The sequence below is a fragment of the Nymphaea colorata genome, chromosome 3, assembly GCF_008831285.2.
Source record: "Nymphaea colorata isolate Beijing-Zhang1983 chromosome 3, ASM883128v2, whole genome shotgun sequence".
NCBI classification, from domain to species: Eukaryota; Viridiplantae; Streptophyta; class Magnoliopsida; order Nymphaeales; family Nymphaeaceae; genus Nymphaea; species Nymphaea colorata.
The window spans coordinates 677,922-689,657 of record NC_045140.1 but is presented as its reverse complement, the minus strand read 5'-3'; the positions used below and the strand labels follow the sequence as shown (position 1 = coordinate 689,657).

The following is an 11,736-nucleotide window of genomic DNA, read 5'->3' as shown; positions in this document are numbered from 1 at the left end:
TAATGTAAGTTGTATCGGCTAAAAGAATGATTTGGCTTTTCTTGCTTTTTTTATTTTTTTTTTTCCAACTCTAGAGACGATTTGACGAAAGCAGATTGTGTTGTTCATCTCCAAACACACTAACCCCACTCTTTACCGGTGATCTACCAAAAAGAAATTGAAATAATAAGCAGATCACCTGGGGACGAGGATTTCTTCAAATATAGATTAGCATGATAAGTGCATCGTTACATTTGAGAAGTCGATTATTGAAGCCCTTTAAAACCATTAATCATGCATTCAAACTTCACAACTTATTCACTCTTAGATCACTTGTTCCCAATGAATAAAGAAGATTTTATAACCAAGAAAATCGACAGCTTCAGATTCCTGAATTTTTGTAGTCAAGTAAACCCATAGGCAGATCACATCCATACGCTTCAAATTTTAAAAACCTGCGAATTTAGTATTTTGAGGATGCACATTTTTGTGCAACTACATTGCAAGATATCAGTTCTCCAAGCATTGGTCAGTTGCAGGTTCATCGGCATTGGCTGCGCTAGCAATATCTAGGGAATCAAACATTTGAGTATGAATTTGAAAACCCACTTTGGGTGATGAAGTTAACATCTGAATGAATGATTCAGATACTCATGCAAATCAAAGTCCAACTCAATGTGAATTTCCAATTGCAATTCCAATCCAGTTATCTGTTTAGGTTTCATAGACAAATTGACGGTGGTTTTGTCAGATACCCAATCAGCGTTTAGTTCAATAGCACCCTAACTTCCGAGAAATAACAATATCCTTCATAATTGTGTAGGCATGATTTGCATATTTATGTATTCGCATAAGTGTATGTAATGGTAAAGACTTGTTAGCTAGCTAATAAGCGTATAATGAAAAAAAAAAAAACTAGATGCCTGAAAATTCTGACCTCAAATGATGTCAGATTTTCCAAATCTAAATGTCCGAAAAAAAAAAACCCAACATCTGATGCGAGGATTTGATTTTATGAGGACCTAATTTCAAAGAATATGAAATCTTAGATTTTGATTCCTCATACAATTTGATCTCTGTCTGATTCCAACGGTTCCTTATTGCAAATAAATTTATGCCTATGCAGTGAAAAAAAAAAACGAAAACAAAAAAAATGAAATGGGCTTGAGATTGCTAATATGAATATAATGAGCATTAAACAAGCTTAACAACACAATTTGCATGAAAGGATATCAGAACAATTGGACAGGATTAAGGAAAAAGAAGGTGATCCATCCGTGCTGTTCCTGTATGTTGCACTTCTTTACCTTTAATAAGTACAAAGTATACACCGTCGCTCGCTTTCCCCATTTCCAATGCCAATGGCAATGGCCCGCCCTTGATGCAGTAAATAGGCCAACTTCATCCCGTAGCTTTCAGCATGCACCAGCAGGAAGCTGGAGAGAGTCTTGCATCAGCAGGATAGCGCCTCTTTTCCAGGTTTTAAACCAGAAATGAAGATTCAAAGCATGACATAGTTAAAGTTGCTCCACGGTCCATATAGGTTTGTTGTCGTAAAATGTATGCACTATGTGCAGTAACAACGAATCAAAATTCTCTCTACATGCACGCCAATGCCTATGAGTCAGGAGATCCAGAGCGACAAGAACAGGTATACCTTTATTAAGCAATATAAATGGGAAATGTGGACAATGGCAAAGAATGAGAACATGATAGCAAAATCCAAATGATTCAAGTAGCCTTGAATAGAGCACCAGCTAACCAGAAAGACTATTAGCTTTCCAAGGATAGAACCCTCACTGCTTGCTGTCCTTCTTATAATCTTCTAATCAAACTAGTCCAGATAAAACAAGGTAACTATCTTCCGCAGATTTTTTGCTTCTTGACATGTTTCCATAAGAAGCTTGCTGTCATGAAAAGCAAAGCAAATGACTTGCTGTACATGCGATAGAATGTCCATGTTGCATAGCCTGCTAACATAAAGAAGAGGTCAACCAACAAGTTTGAACATATGTGACTTTGCACTTGAAAAACATGTCTTGTGTGTTTGTGCGGCACATACAATAACACAAAATAGCCAAGGAGCAAGCTAAAAAGGTACTGTCAGAATTTTGTACAACTAATACTGGAAATCTCTCTCTCTCTCTCTCCCCCCCCCCCCCACCCGCGCGCCATATGTATGTGTATACATAGGCAGATAAACGGGAGCTCGTAGTACATGAGAACTACACTCATAAAAGCTCATGAAGACCATCGTAAGCCACCTGCTCAGATGGTTTCCATCCTGCCACATTAAAAGTAAAAGATTAATTTTTTTACTTTCCAAGTAATAGTGTACCCTTTCTCCCATTGTGACTGGTTATAAGTCATCTTATCAGCTTGATCAACAGCCAATTGTTTCTCATGGTTCACATGTTTAACAAGCATGCGTTGGTGTATCTGTGGATGCATTGATCTACACCCCTTTGTTTAGGTCATTTTTGGTCCTAGAAGACAGCATGGTCGATGATGTATGTGGTGCATATCTATTCCTGCAGATGTGCGTATCAATCTTAATCATAGAATGGTTTACTATGAATCATAGTTTAGAGCACAACAGCTTAGTGATCTTTGTTTCATAAAAGTATGTGCATAAAATAACTAATAAATGTCCCCTACAAAATAGAACATGACAAATGGATTTATCAATTTAAACTGGAAAAAAGAACATTTTCACATTTTTTTATTGAACAAAAAAAAAACTGACAGTTATGGTGACTAGAAATGTTACCCCTACAGTTAAAGTCGATAATCCAGAATCTTCATATTGTAAGATGAAAAAGACAAAACGAATAGTATAGCAGTTCAAGGGCCACAAAAAATACTATTACTAATCCAGAAGATAAATGATGAGAGATGGACTAGCCGGATTAGTGGATTACTTAAGCCATTTATGCCCATTATTAGAACACCATTATCAAATTCAACCTCCCGTGTTTAAAGGCTACGAAGTGAGAAACAACACAATCAACACCCATGAATGTAAAATTGTAAATTCACATACTCCTGTTTGTGTGTGGGGTGGTGGTGTGTTTATGTGTGTGTGTACATGAGAAAGACAGACACAATTATCATGAGCATTATCCAGAATGCAGGAACCATGAGAAGCCAATACATTCAGCTTGTCAATTGCAAAAATTATTAGTTGAAATTGAGAAGTCTAACCGGCTTGCTTCAAGTAAAGGCAAATGATCATTTTGTGGCTTTTCAATTACATTCTGGACCTGTAAAAAAGGGCAAAAAAAAAAAAAAAAAAAAGATAAGAGGTCACCAATTAAGCACCACAATCAGTTGAAGACAAAATTAATTTTGCATTTATTATGTAACAGTTTGCAAGATGAGGTAGAAAATTTGATTAAATGCTTCCAATTTTTCTGCTTTTTTATTAAGAAAGCAAATAATTGCAGCAAAAACTTGCAAAAGCAGTTAAGTGACCTGAACGTAAGGCTTAAGTTCAGCTGCACATCAAGCTCATGTACATAGATGAAATCAAGAGAGACATAAGCATTCTAGAGTTAATAAATGATTTGTTGCAAACATGATTAACACAAAGTAGGGTCCATACTAAAGATTTGCTCCTCTCTAGTTTCTTGTTACTCCTCTTTCAATATGGAGGTCGATATGGGTTAAACTGTTAAAGGTCATTATTACATGCTTAACAATTTCAAGATTGTTTGTTCATGCATATCTATTTACCATCTTTCAAAAGGTTTTATACCATGTGATTGACTAGGTGTTCCATTTTTCTAATTAAACCTGTACCTTTATCACATTGACACAACTATTTGGGTGTTAGGCAAGTGTCAAGACTCAAGACACTCACAAGAGTGGTCATAGCATCTACATAGGTTGTACAAAGTTAAAGAAGGACCAAATGCAGACAACGCACCAAAAATATTTTCATCCAAAATGATGGTCAATTTTGCCAAAGTTACTTTTGTCCAGAGCGTGAAGATAATTTGTCTTCGGAATAATTTTGCTAGGTATTGTTAGCTTGTAAATGAAATTTTGTAATAGTGAATAGAAGTTTAGTAACGTAAACATCCTTTATCTTCCAACTTGTTTGTCAAATAAGTCACCCTACCAGTAGACTACTGGGTCTGGATGGTGGCCAGTCATCTAGCCCATGTCCACATCACCAGTAGAGAGAATTGACCAACTAATTTGAGTAGTCCCTACAAGTTGGTGAATGACTAATAAGTTTTCAGGTCAACCCTACATTTGGCTAATCATTGGAGATCAAAGTGACACCAAGGCAAGCCCATGAGCTGGCCAGTCGCTAAACGTCTAGATTGAGGAACCAAGCCAGTCCAAGCAAAACATATATATATATATATATATATATATATATATATATATATATCCATTTCAACCCTAAGCATTAAAATTTTTTGTTTTATCTTTACTACGTAAAGGTTTTGAAAATCACCAGCATAACCAATTTTCCTCTTTTTCTTTTCATTCTTCTTTATCCTTGTCCCCTTTTTATGTTGAGTAGGACAACCTAGGCCCCTGCTAGGCCAGTCTATGGCATCCACTGTATAGACCCACCTAGTGTTTTCAACCCCTGTATATAAATAAAGTCCAGAAAAGATAAAAAATCAATTGGAAGATAAGACTATTATCACTGATTAAAATAAAGTACATAAAAATTATAAGACATTCATTGTATAAAGTACATAAAATTCAAAATTTTAAAATTTAGAGATATGAACTACCTTAGCAACACAAGAATAGCCTAATCAGTTTCTACAATGACAGCCAAAAAAAGTGTCCACGAATGAACACTTAAGTATGTCCATGAAGTGTTTGTGCCATCAGAACAAGCCCCATGACATAGTAAACAGTTTGGATTCAGGTCACTTCCAACTTTACTGAATTTGACTTAATCGGGCTCGGATTTGGATTCACACTCCATTTTTTAAAACCAAATCTGGATCTGACAAGCACAAGGTCCAATACTTATATGTAACTGGGTCGGATCTTTAGCAAATCCAAGTTGGATAGTGCACTCAGTTTAGAATTCAGTTATGGAACTGCATAACAAATCTGAATATGATTAGTAATTGGATCTAACTTCCTTTACCAGATCCGGTTAACAATTTCAAACTTGGATTGATAATTGGATATATCCAATCCATTGAAATCTCTAATGAGACATCATAGTGAAATGCAATTTGCAACCACCAGATAAAAGGAAAACGCTGTGTCACTGAGTGTCTTTTAAGCTCTTTTTTACTGCTAAAGAATCACTATTGAAATCCATTAAAGATTATTGATACACAACAATATACACAATTCAACCATAAATAACTCTTAACTCCTTACCATTCCTGTTATATCATATACACCTTCAACCAAATTCTTGCAGCTAAAGGGAATGCTCATAAATATTAGCTGAAACAGCTCATAAGTCAACACACCTGAATGTTTGATGCATTGAGCAAGTCCATGAATGACCTTACAGTACGCAACTAATCTCTTCAATAACCAGCAAGAAAAAATAACCGAGACAAGAAGATGGTGTGCAACTTAGGTGAATACAGGAAACAGTTTGTTACTGCATACCTTAGATAGCAACTCCTGGCTCTCTGGTGGTTGCATCTTCAGACTTTGTGGTAAGATTACAGTTAGTAACTCTGGCTTCTCTGCTCTTAGTGCACCTCTAATAACTGCTGCATTAGTACCTGATGCCCCTGAGGTGAAGATGTGATTTTTCTGGATTGGACATGCCAATTTTAGAGATTATATGTAACTGCAAAGGACCGGAAGGCAAGGGAAAATTATAGAGCTTTAGCAACATACAGTTATGACCATTGCATAGCTCAAGATCTCAATAAGCTGCTGATGCATGAAACCCATATTTCTTGTCCCAAAAAACCCAATGGCTCTTGGTCCTTGCTGTTGAATTGCTAGTAGTTCCTACATAAACAAGATAAGCATCACACCAATTTTCCAAATAAAATTGGAAGACCACTTTATGAAGGTACAGAACTAATAACAATTTAATCGATCTTGAAAAGGACTGAATATATCTAGATGTAACAGATCATTGAGACTCGAAACATTAAACTAGTTATACTATGTTGCTTATATTTTCAAAAAGCTTACCCATGAAAGAGGAACCTCGTTTTCAATACTACAAGTAATATCAGGGTAAATATAACAGCATGTAACAGTTTGCTCCATGTATGATAGATGATCAAGATAACTGGTCGATCAAGATAATTGGTCCAGTCTAATATCATACTACATGAAGCATCAGACTGCAGTATCCAAATGCAAGCCCAAAAGACAGGAGACTGTATCATGCCTCCTTTCAGTTACCAAACACATTAGCCAGTACCACATGATGCATGCATAAACAGTATCATATGATACAAATGCATGATAACAGTTGATCTTTCTCACTTTCAGCATCAGAAAAGTGGTCACAGTCACTTACTGCAGCAAAGGTCCTGGAAGTCATTTTCATCGCAATCATTTTTTTTCTCTTCCAGAACCCCATTTTCCACCCTTCAATACAAACACATCTTTGTCTTAGCTCTTCCAAATTCCAATTCAAGCCTCAAGATTTTGATTGGAGGTACTTTTGCAACACAAAGTCTGCTGGAAGACAGGCAATGCATTTAAATGACAATGACACAGGTAAGACTTTCTTTCCAAAGTTACACACTTGGAAGACATGGTTTACACACTTGGAAGACATGGTGCTACCAAGATATTCAGCAAGAGAACATGTATTCCAGCTTATGAAGGGAATGAACTTATAACTGGCACGAGCTCAAGATGAGGTCAGGCCACATGTTCTTGGAGAATTTGAGGGGGATTAATACAAGCTAGGTTCAGTTTCACATCCAGCTTGTTTGCACCCTTAAATGGAGTAAAAATGGTGGTGAAACACTGAAAGCAGGTTATAGACCATACAGGCGATTGTAAGGTTGATGCCTAACCATGTGGGTAGGGATGGGTACAACAACCTAAACACCGGTTCAGATTTTATAGGCTTAGTTCCAACAAGACATATTCTTGGACTGGGTTTGGGCTGCCAAGCAGGTCAAGAAACCAGCTCATGCCTTTTCTTTTTGAGATACAAGAATATCATTTTAACATGTTTCCAGGTTTTATGTGTTAAAACATGATTTACGAAGAAACTCAACATTGACTTTGAAAGCAACACCAATTAAAAAGATGCACTGGGCAGGGCCTTAGGCATGCTCTTAAGTCTTAACTACAAATAGTAGAAGACCGGAACATGCAATGCTTAGAACGCAAAGGAGACCACCTACCAATAACCGGTCACTGAGGTCGGTCAGGGCCTCTAAGCAACTATGTTGTGATTAAGGGAGCACTGTATTCTGGTCAAAATGATTTTGAAGATGGCTTGCCACTTATCAAAATGTTGAAAACTGCCTTCACAGTTCATACCACTGATATTTTGGTTCCTTTTTCAACTGTGCATATTTTCCATTGGTTCAGCAAATTTGTTACGCTTGTCCATCTGTTTTATTTTGTGTGTATTTTTCACATTTGAGCACTGTACCTAGCCTAGCACCAGTTTAACAGACCCTTCAAAATGGGCTTAGAAATGATCCCCAAATCCATACATGCATATCCGATCAAGTTACTTATACACTTTGCATTAGATTGGATTGTATGTGAGAGTTCATCATGGTTTATCAATTATTGACAGATAACGTTTGACATTTAAACCTGCAAATCTGGATGTTGAAAAACCTACTGATTTTATGATTAAATTTTGGTCCAATCTGAATAATCCACCAATTTGCATCTTCTCTATTAAATTACATTGTATTATTCACATAATCAGTTCCAAATACATTCTGGAGTATGGACCATAACATGGCCAAATTTTGTTAATGATGCACCAGCAGTCAGCGATTTTTTATTTCGTGATCCATGAAGAACACAGGATACCCATGGCAGGCATAATCCCAAGCCAGGAAGCTACTCAAAGTTCATTTTATCCCCATGCATTGCGAATCCAATGATTCAGCATCCAGGTAATGATCCAAAGCAGAGGAGGCAGCAGTTACAACTTACAATGACTTCTTTTCACACAAAACATTATGGTTTCTAAGATCCATGAACTCTTTGCTGAAGCATGCCATGAAACATTTAGTACCTGTAGGTAATCAAGGTCAGGGATTGGCTTTGGTTCTGATACAAGTACTGCACCAGAACCTTCAACAACAGACTGCAGCTGGGTTGGTACTTGAGGAATGACTTCCTCATCTGATGATCCAAACATCCTTGATCCACCACTCTCTCTTTCTCTTCCATTTGTAGCCAAACACTGCAGTCTTCTATAGCATCCTGAGATCCACTTTATCATTACAAAAAGAACACATAACCTGCTAGTAAATCAGAAGTGTAAAAGAGCATACCACGATCATGCATAGCACAAGCTAACAAAACACCTTAAACAAAAGCTGCTTATACCAGCAAAAGCTTGATTTTCCTTCATGTAACACATGCTAACGTTGTTACTAAACCACAAACAAGTTATTCAAAATAATAATAGCCCATTGCTTGGTTTTGCTAGCTAAAATGCAAACATCTACGTCAAAACAGTAACAAGAAAATAACTTACAACATGATGAATGTAAATATGTACAGCTTTAAACTAACAGTAGTTGTAATCATAAACAACTTTCCAACTGACACAATCAACTGGAACTCTGGCAGAGAGCATCATCCAGTTGGCTTCAACTCTATGTGAAAGAAATCCATATAACAAAGCAAAAAATTAATTTTAGCTACCAAATTATATTCCATCTAATCAGAAAAGAAAATGGAGACATATGAATGCAAACAACCGTGGTCTTTTGGAAGCATGTAGTGCACTCTTTATTTTATTCTCTTTTCTCCTTAGTAAAAAAGCCTCATAGTCGTCATTTATTTAATGTCACAAAATTTATCGAAAAGCATTGTTCACTTTGGCTTCAATACTATAAACACCTAAAGAAAGAATAATAGTGTTAATCATAATGAGATTTAAACAATGATTTGCCAACATTTGTACACACAATTTCCTCTCATGGATACAACAAAGTTTTCTTTCCTACAAAGAACCATAAATGTTAAATAAAGTTTAGTACTCCAATGATTCCAATCATAAAATATGAAACTTGCCTTTTCAATCTATGGGAAGTTTGCAACATAAAGGGACTTCCTCAGATTGATAAAACATAAGGAAAATGTATATGAACCAACAGACATCTAGAAGGGACTATTCTGAAAAATTTAGAACATCGATTAGGAATAGACCATTCCAGGTTAAGAAAGTGAATAATTAATTTCACGGGACTAGGTTTTGCGATTCAACCTTATCCTCACTGTATACCTTAATCAACATGCCTCCTTAAGCTTCCAGCAAGTTTTCCATCCTCTGAACATGAATAACTACACCGCGGAGTATATTCTCTACCACTTTTTCCCCTTAACATTTCTGTTTGGCCTGGTCACCAGACATGCGAGAAGACAAAAGCAATTGTAGAAAGGAAATATAAAACGAACCCATCGACTTTCACGGCCTCAATAAGAATGCAATTAGGCTGTGTTTGAATGGTTGGAAAACAGATGCAACCACCGAAGGGGCCTGTGAGTTGTTTCCACTACCCAATAGATGAGTTGCCTTAGTTTTTGGTCCATTTATATTACCAAGAAGGAGAAGGCACTACCACCATCTCGTAATAGAAAATTTACAAAGAAAAAAACAGCCTAGCATCCAAAACGCAAGATGTGCAAAGAACACCCCTTATGGATGTGTGGAGCGGCTTGAGTCAGCAAAAAAAGAGAAAAAAGGAAGAGTTAAGACTACAAGGGAAAAAGTGGGGTGTAGGAAACAAGAAAGCCATATCGAGTACCTACAGAATGTATGGAATTAAAGCAGTCCACCTGCGACCATCTCCCTGCTCTTCTCACCCACCTTCTGCGCGTGGTATCGAAAGGTCTGAACAAGAGGAAGGAATGAAGCTTGACGATAGAGTGAAGGGAGGAAGAGGAGGAAGGGGCTGTTGCTATGGGCAGCCACAGCCCAAGAGATGTCATGGTGCTACAGCCCACAAACAGTACCACGCGACCAAGATAGTCCTCTCCCTCTCTCTCTCCAAGAAACCAAGATAGTTCTCTCCTTCTCTCTCCAAGATATCTCTCCCTCTCTCTCTCTCGCGTCTTTTCGCTTAAATCTTTTGTTGTGATTCTGATTCAAAAGGCGTGCTAAAAGGCTCAAGCCTCAAAAGTTTTCAAAAGCCCTTTTTACTTCATCGATTTTCCCTTTGCCAATCCCGGCAGCTTCGTGCGGGGCGTTGGGTTGAGAAATAGTATTGAGTCCATCAAAGTACCGTGCTAGGTTCAGGACTCGGGCATGCGAGGTTCTAAGCTCCGACTGAAAAGCTGAAATTGTTCATGCAATTGAATAAATCCTATCTAGAACGGATATCCGACTGGACTGCACAAAAAGTAAGATATAAAACAAATTTAGACATTCGATTAATATTTTGAATCGGATTCGGATGTAAGACAAGACATGAGATGAGGTTCAAAATTAAGTAAATATTGTTCGGGTTTGGAATTAAATTTGGATCAAGTACAATTTTAAATAAATATATTATACTCAATATATAATTTGGATTCTGTTTGAAAAACAGATTCAGATTCGTTAATCTAAAAATCAGATTCGGGTTATAAACCCGAATTCAGATATGGCAACGATTTTTATTCCTCCATATTCAAGTGTGGATTTTAATCCCAATATGTGTGTGTATATACATATATTGGGATTAGAAGGAGTTTAAACTAAACACAATTGAGATTGTAAGTTTTGTGCACGTATAGTTAGTATTGTTTCATGGTCCTTCTTTGTTATAAGAAACTTCTTTGTGTAGGGGTGAAGCTATAATTTTTTTCAGGAACGGGCCAAAATGGTCGTTCGATTGGGTCAAACAATTCAATGAATTTATCTGGGTAGTGCCAAACTAAATCAAAATATAAAAAATATATTAGACAACTAAAAATTTTCAATTTTTTTAATGTATTTTTTTTTAGCTAAGGTGGGGCCACGGCCTAAGACAGAGTCACAGAAGGCTATCTACCGCTTAGAGACAGAGTCACAGAAGGCTTAAATTGGTCCTCTATATTAAAGTAGGACGTTCCCAATACATTACATTACAATTTTATTGCACTTTCGGATATTTTAAATCAATTGTTTGGCGAAAAGAATATTGTTTAGTGTTTCATGAATCTTCCTCAAATATTAAGATATATTCGTAAACTATTTGAAAAGAGGTTCATTGAATTAGTTCCAATATTTATGATAGATTTATAAAACACTCACACTTTTTTCTTCGTATCAAAAGACCACTTAAAAAACATTTTATTACTATACTCACTGCCAAGCTAAGGGCTTAAATTAAGTCATTCTTCCAACTCGGTAACAAATAGGCTTGCTAGGACATGATATTTTGATTGACATAGTGATAATGTGAAATTTACTTAATGGCTCGTGAACTTAACATTCTTAATTTCGCATCTGTGACTGGTACTGCCCCGGTCCATTAAGTAAATAGTCCGGTCTAAGCCGAGCTTAGAGTCTATTTTTGACCCGAGCCCAGCCCGAATGCGCAATTATACTTGCAAGCCAACCAAATAGTAAAACAATAATATGTGAATACTATGATCACTCCCTAAATCTTT

At 36.6% G+C, this 11,736-nt stretch overlaps 1 protein-coding gene across 1 annotated transcript; it reads right to left on the bottom strand.

The window, feature by feature from the left end:
• Nucleotides 1-1,619: 1,619 nt before the first annotated feature.
• Nucleotides 1,620-10,236, bottom strand: LOC116251047 (uncharacterized). Its single transcript, XM_031625106.2, has 6 exons — nt 9,909-10,236; nt 8,165-8,355; nt 5,824-5,940; nt 5,587-5,736; nt 3,184-3,242; nt 1,620-1,949 (listed from the first exon to the last, which is right to left on the bottom strand). The coding sequence occupies exons 1-6, from the start codon at nt 10,090-10,092 to the stop codon at nt 1,814-1,816; spliced, it is 837 nt and encodes a 278-aa protein (XP_031480966.1). The 5' UTR covers nt 10,093-10,236; the 3' UTR covers nt 1,620-1,813.
• Between the last annotated feature and the right edge of the window lie 1,500 nt (nt 10,237-11,736).

What these genes read in the sequence shown, in the direction of transcription:
- LOC116251047 (XM_031625106.2), bottom strand. Translation starts at nt 10,092, where the DNA reads ATGACATCTCTTGGGCTGTGGCTGCCCATAGCAACAGCCCCTTCCTCC. An exon ending in TAATTCCATACATTCTGTAG is followed by an intron (nt 8,356 to 9,908) that starts GTACTCGATATG and finishes AGTGGATCTCAG; the next exon opens with GATGCTATAGAAGACTGCAG. An exon ending in CCTTTACTTGAAGCAAGCCG is followed by an intron (nt 1,950 to 3,183) that starts GTTAGACTTCTC and finishes TTATGTTAGCAG; the next exon opens with GCTATGCAACATGGACATTC.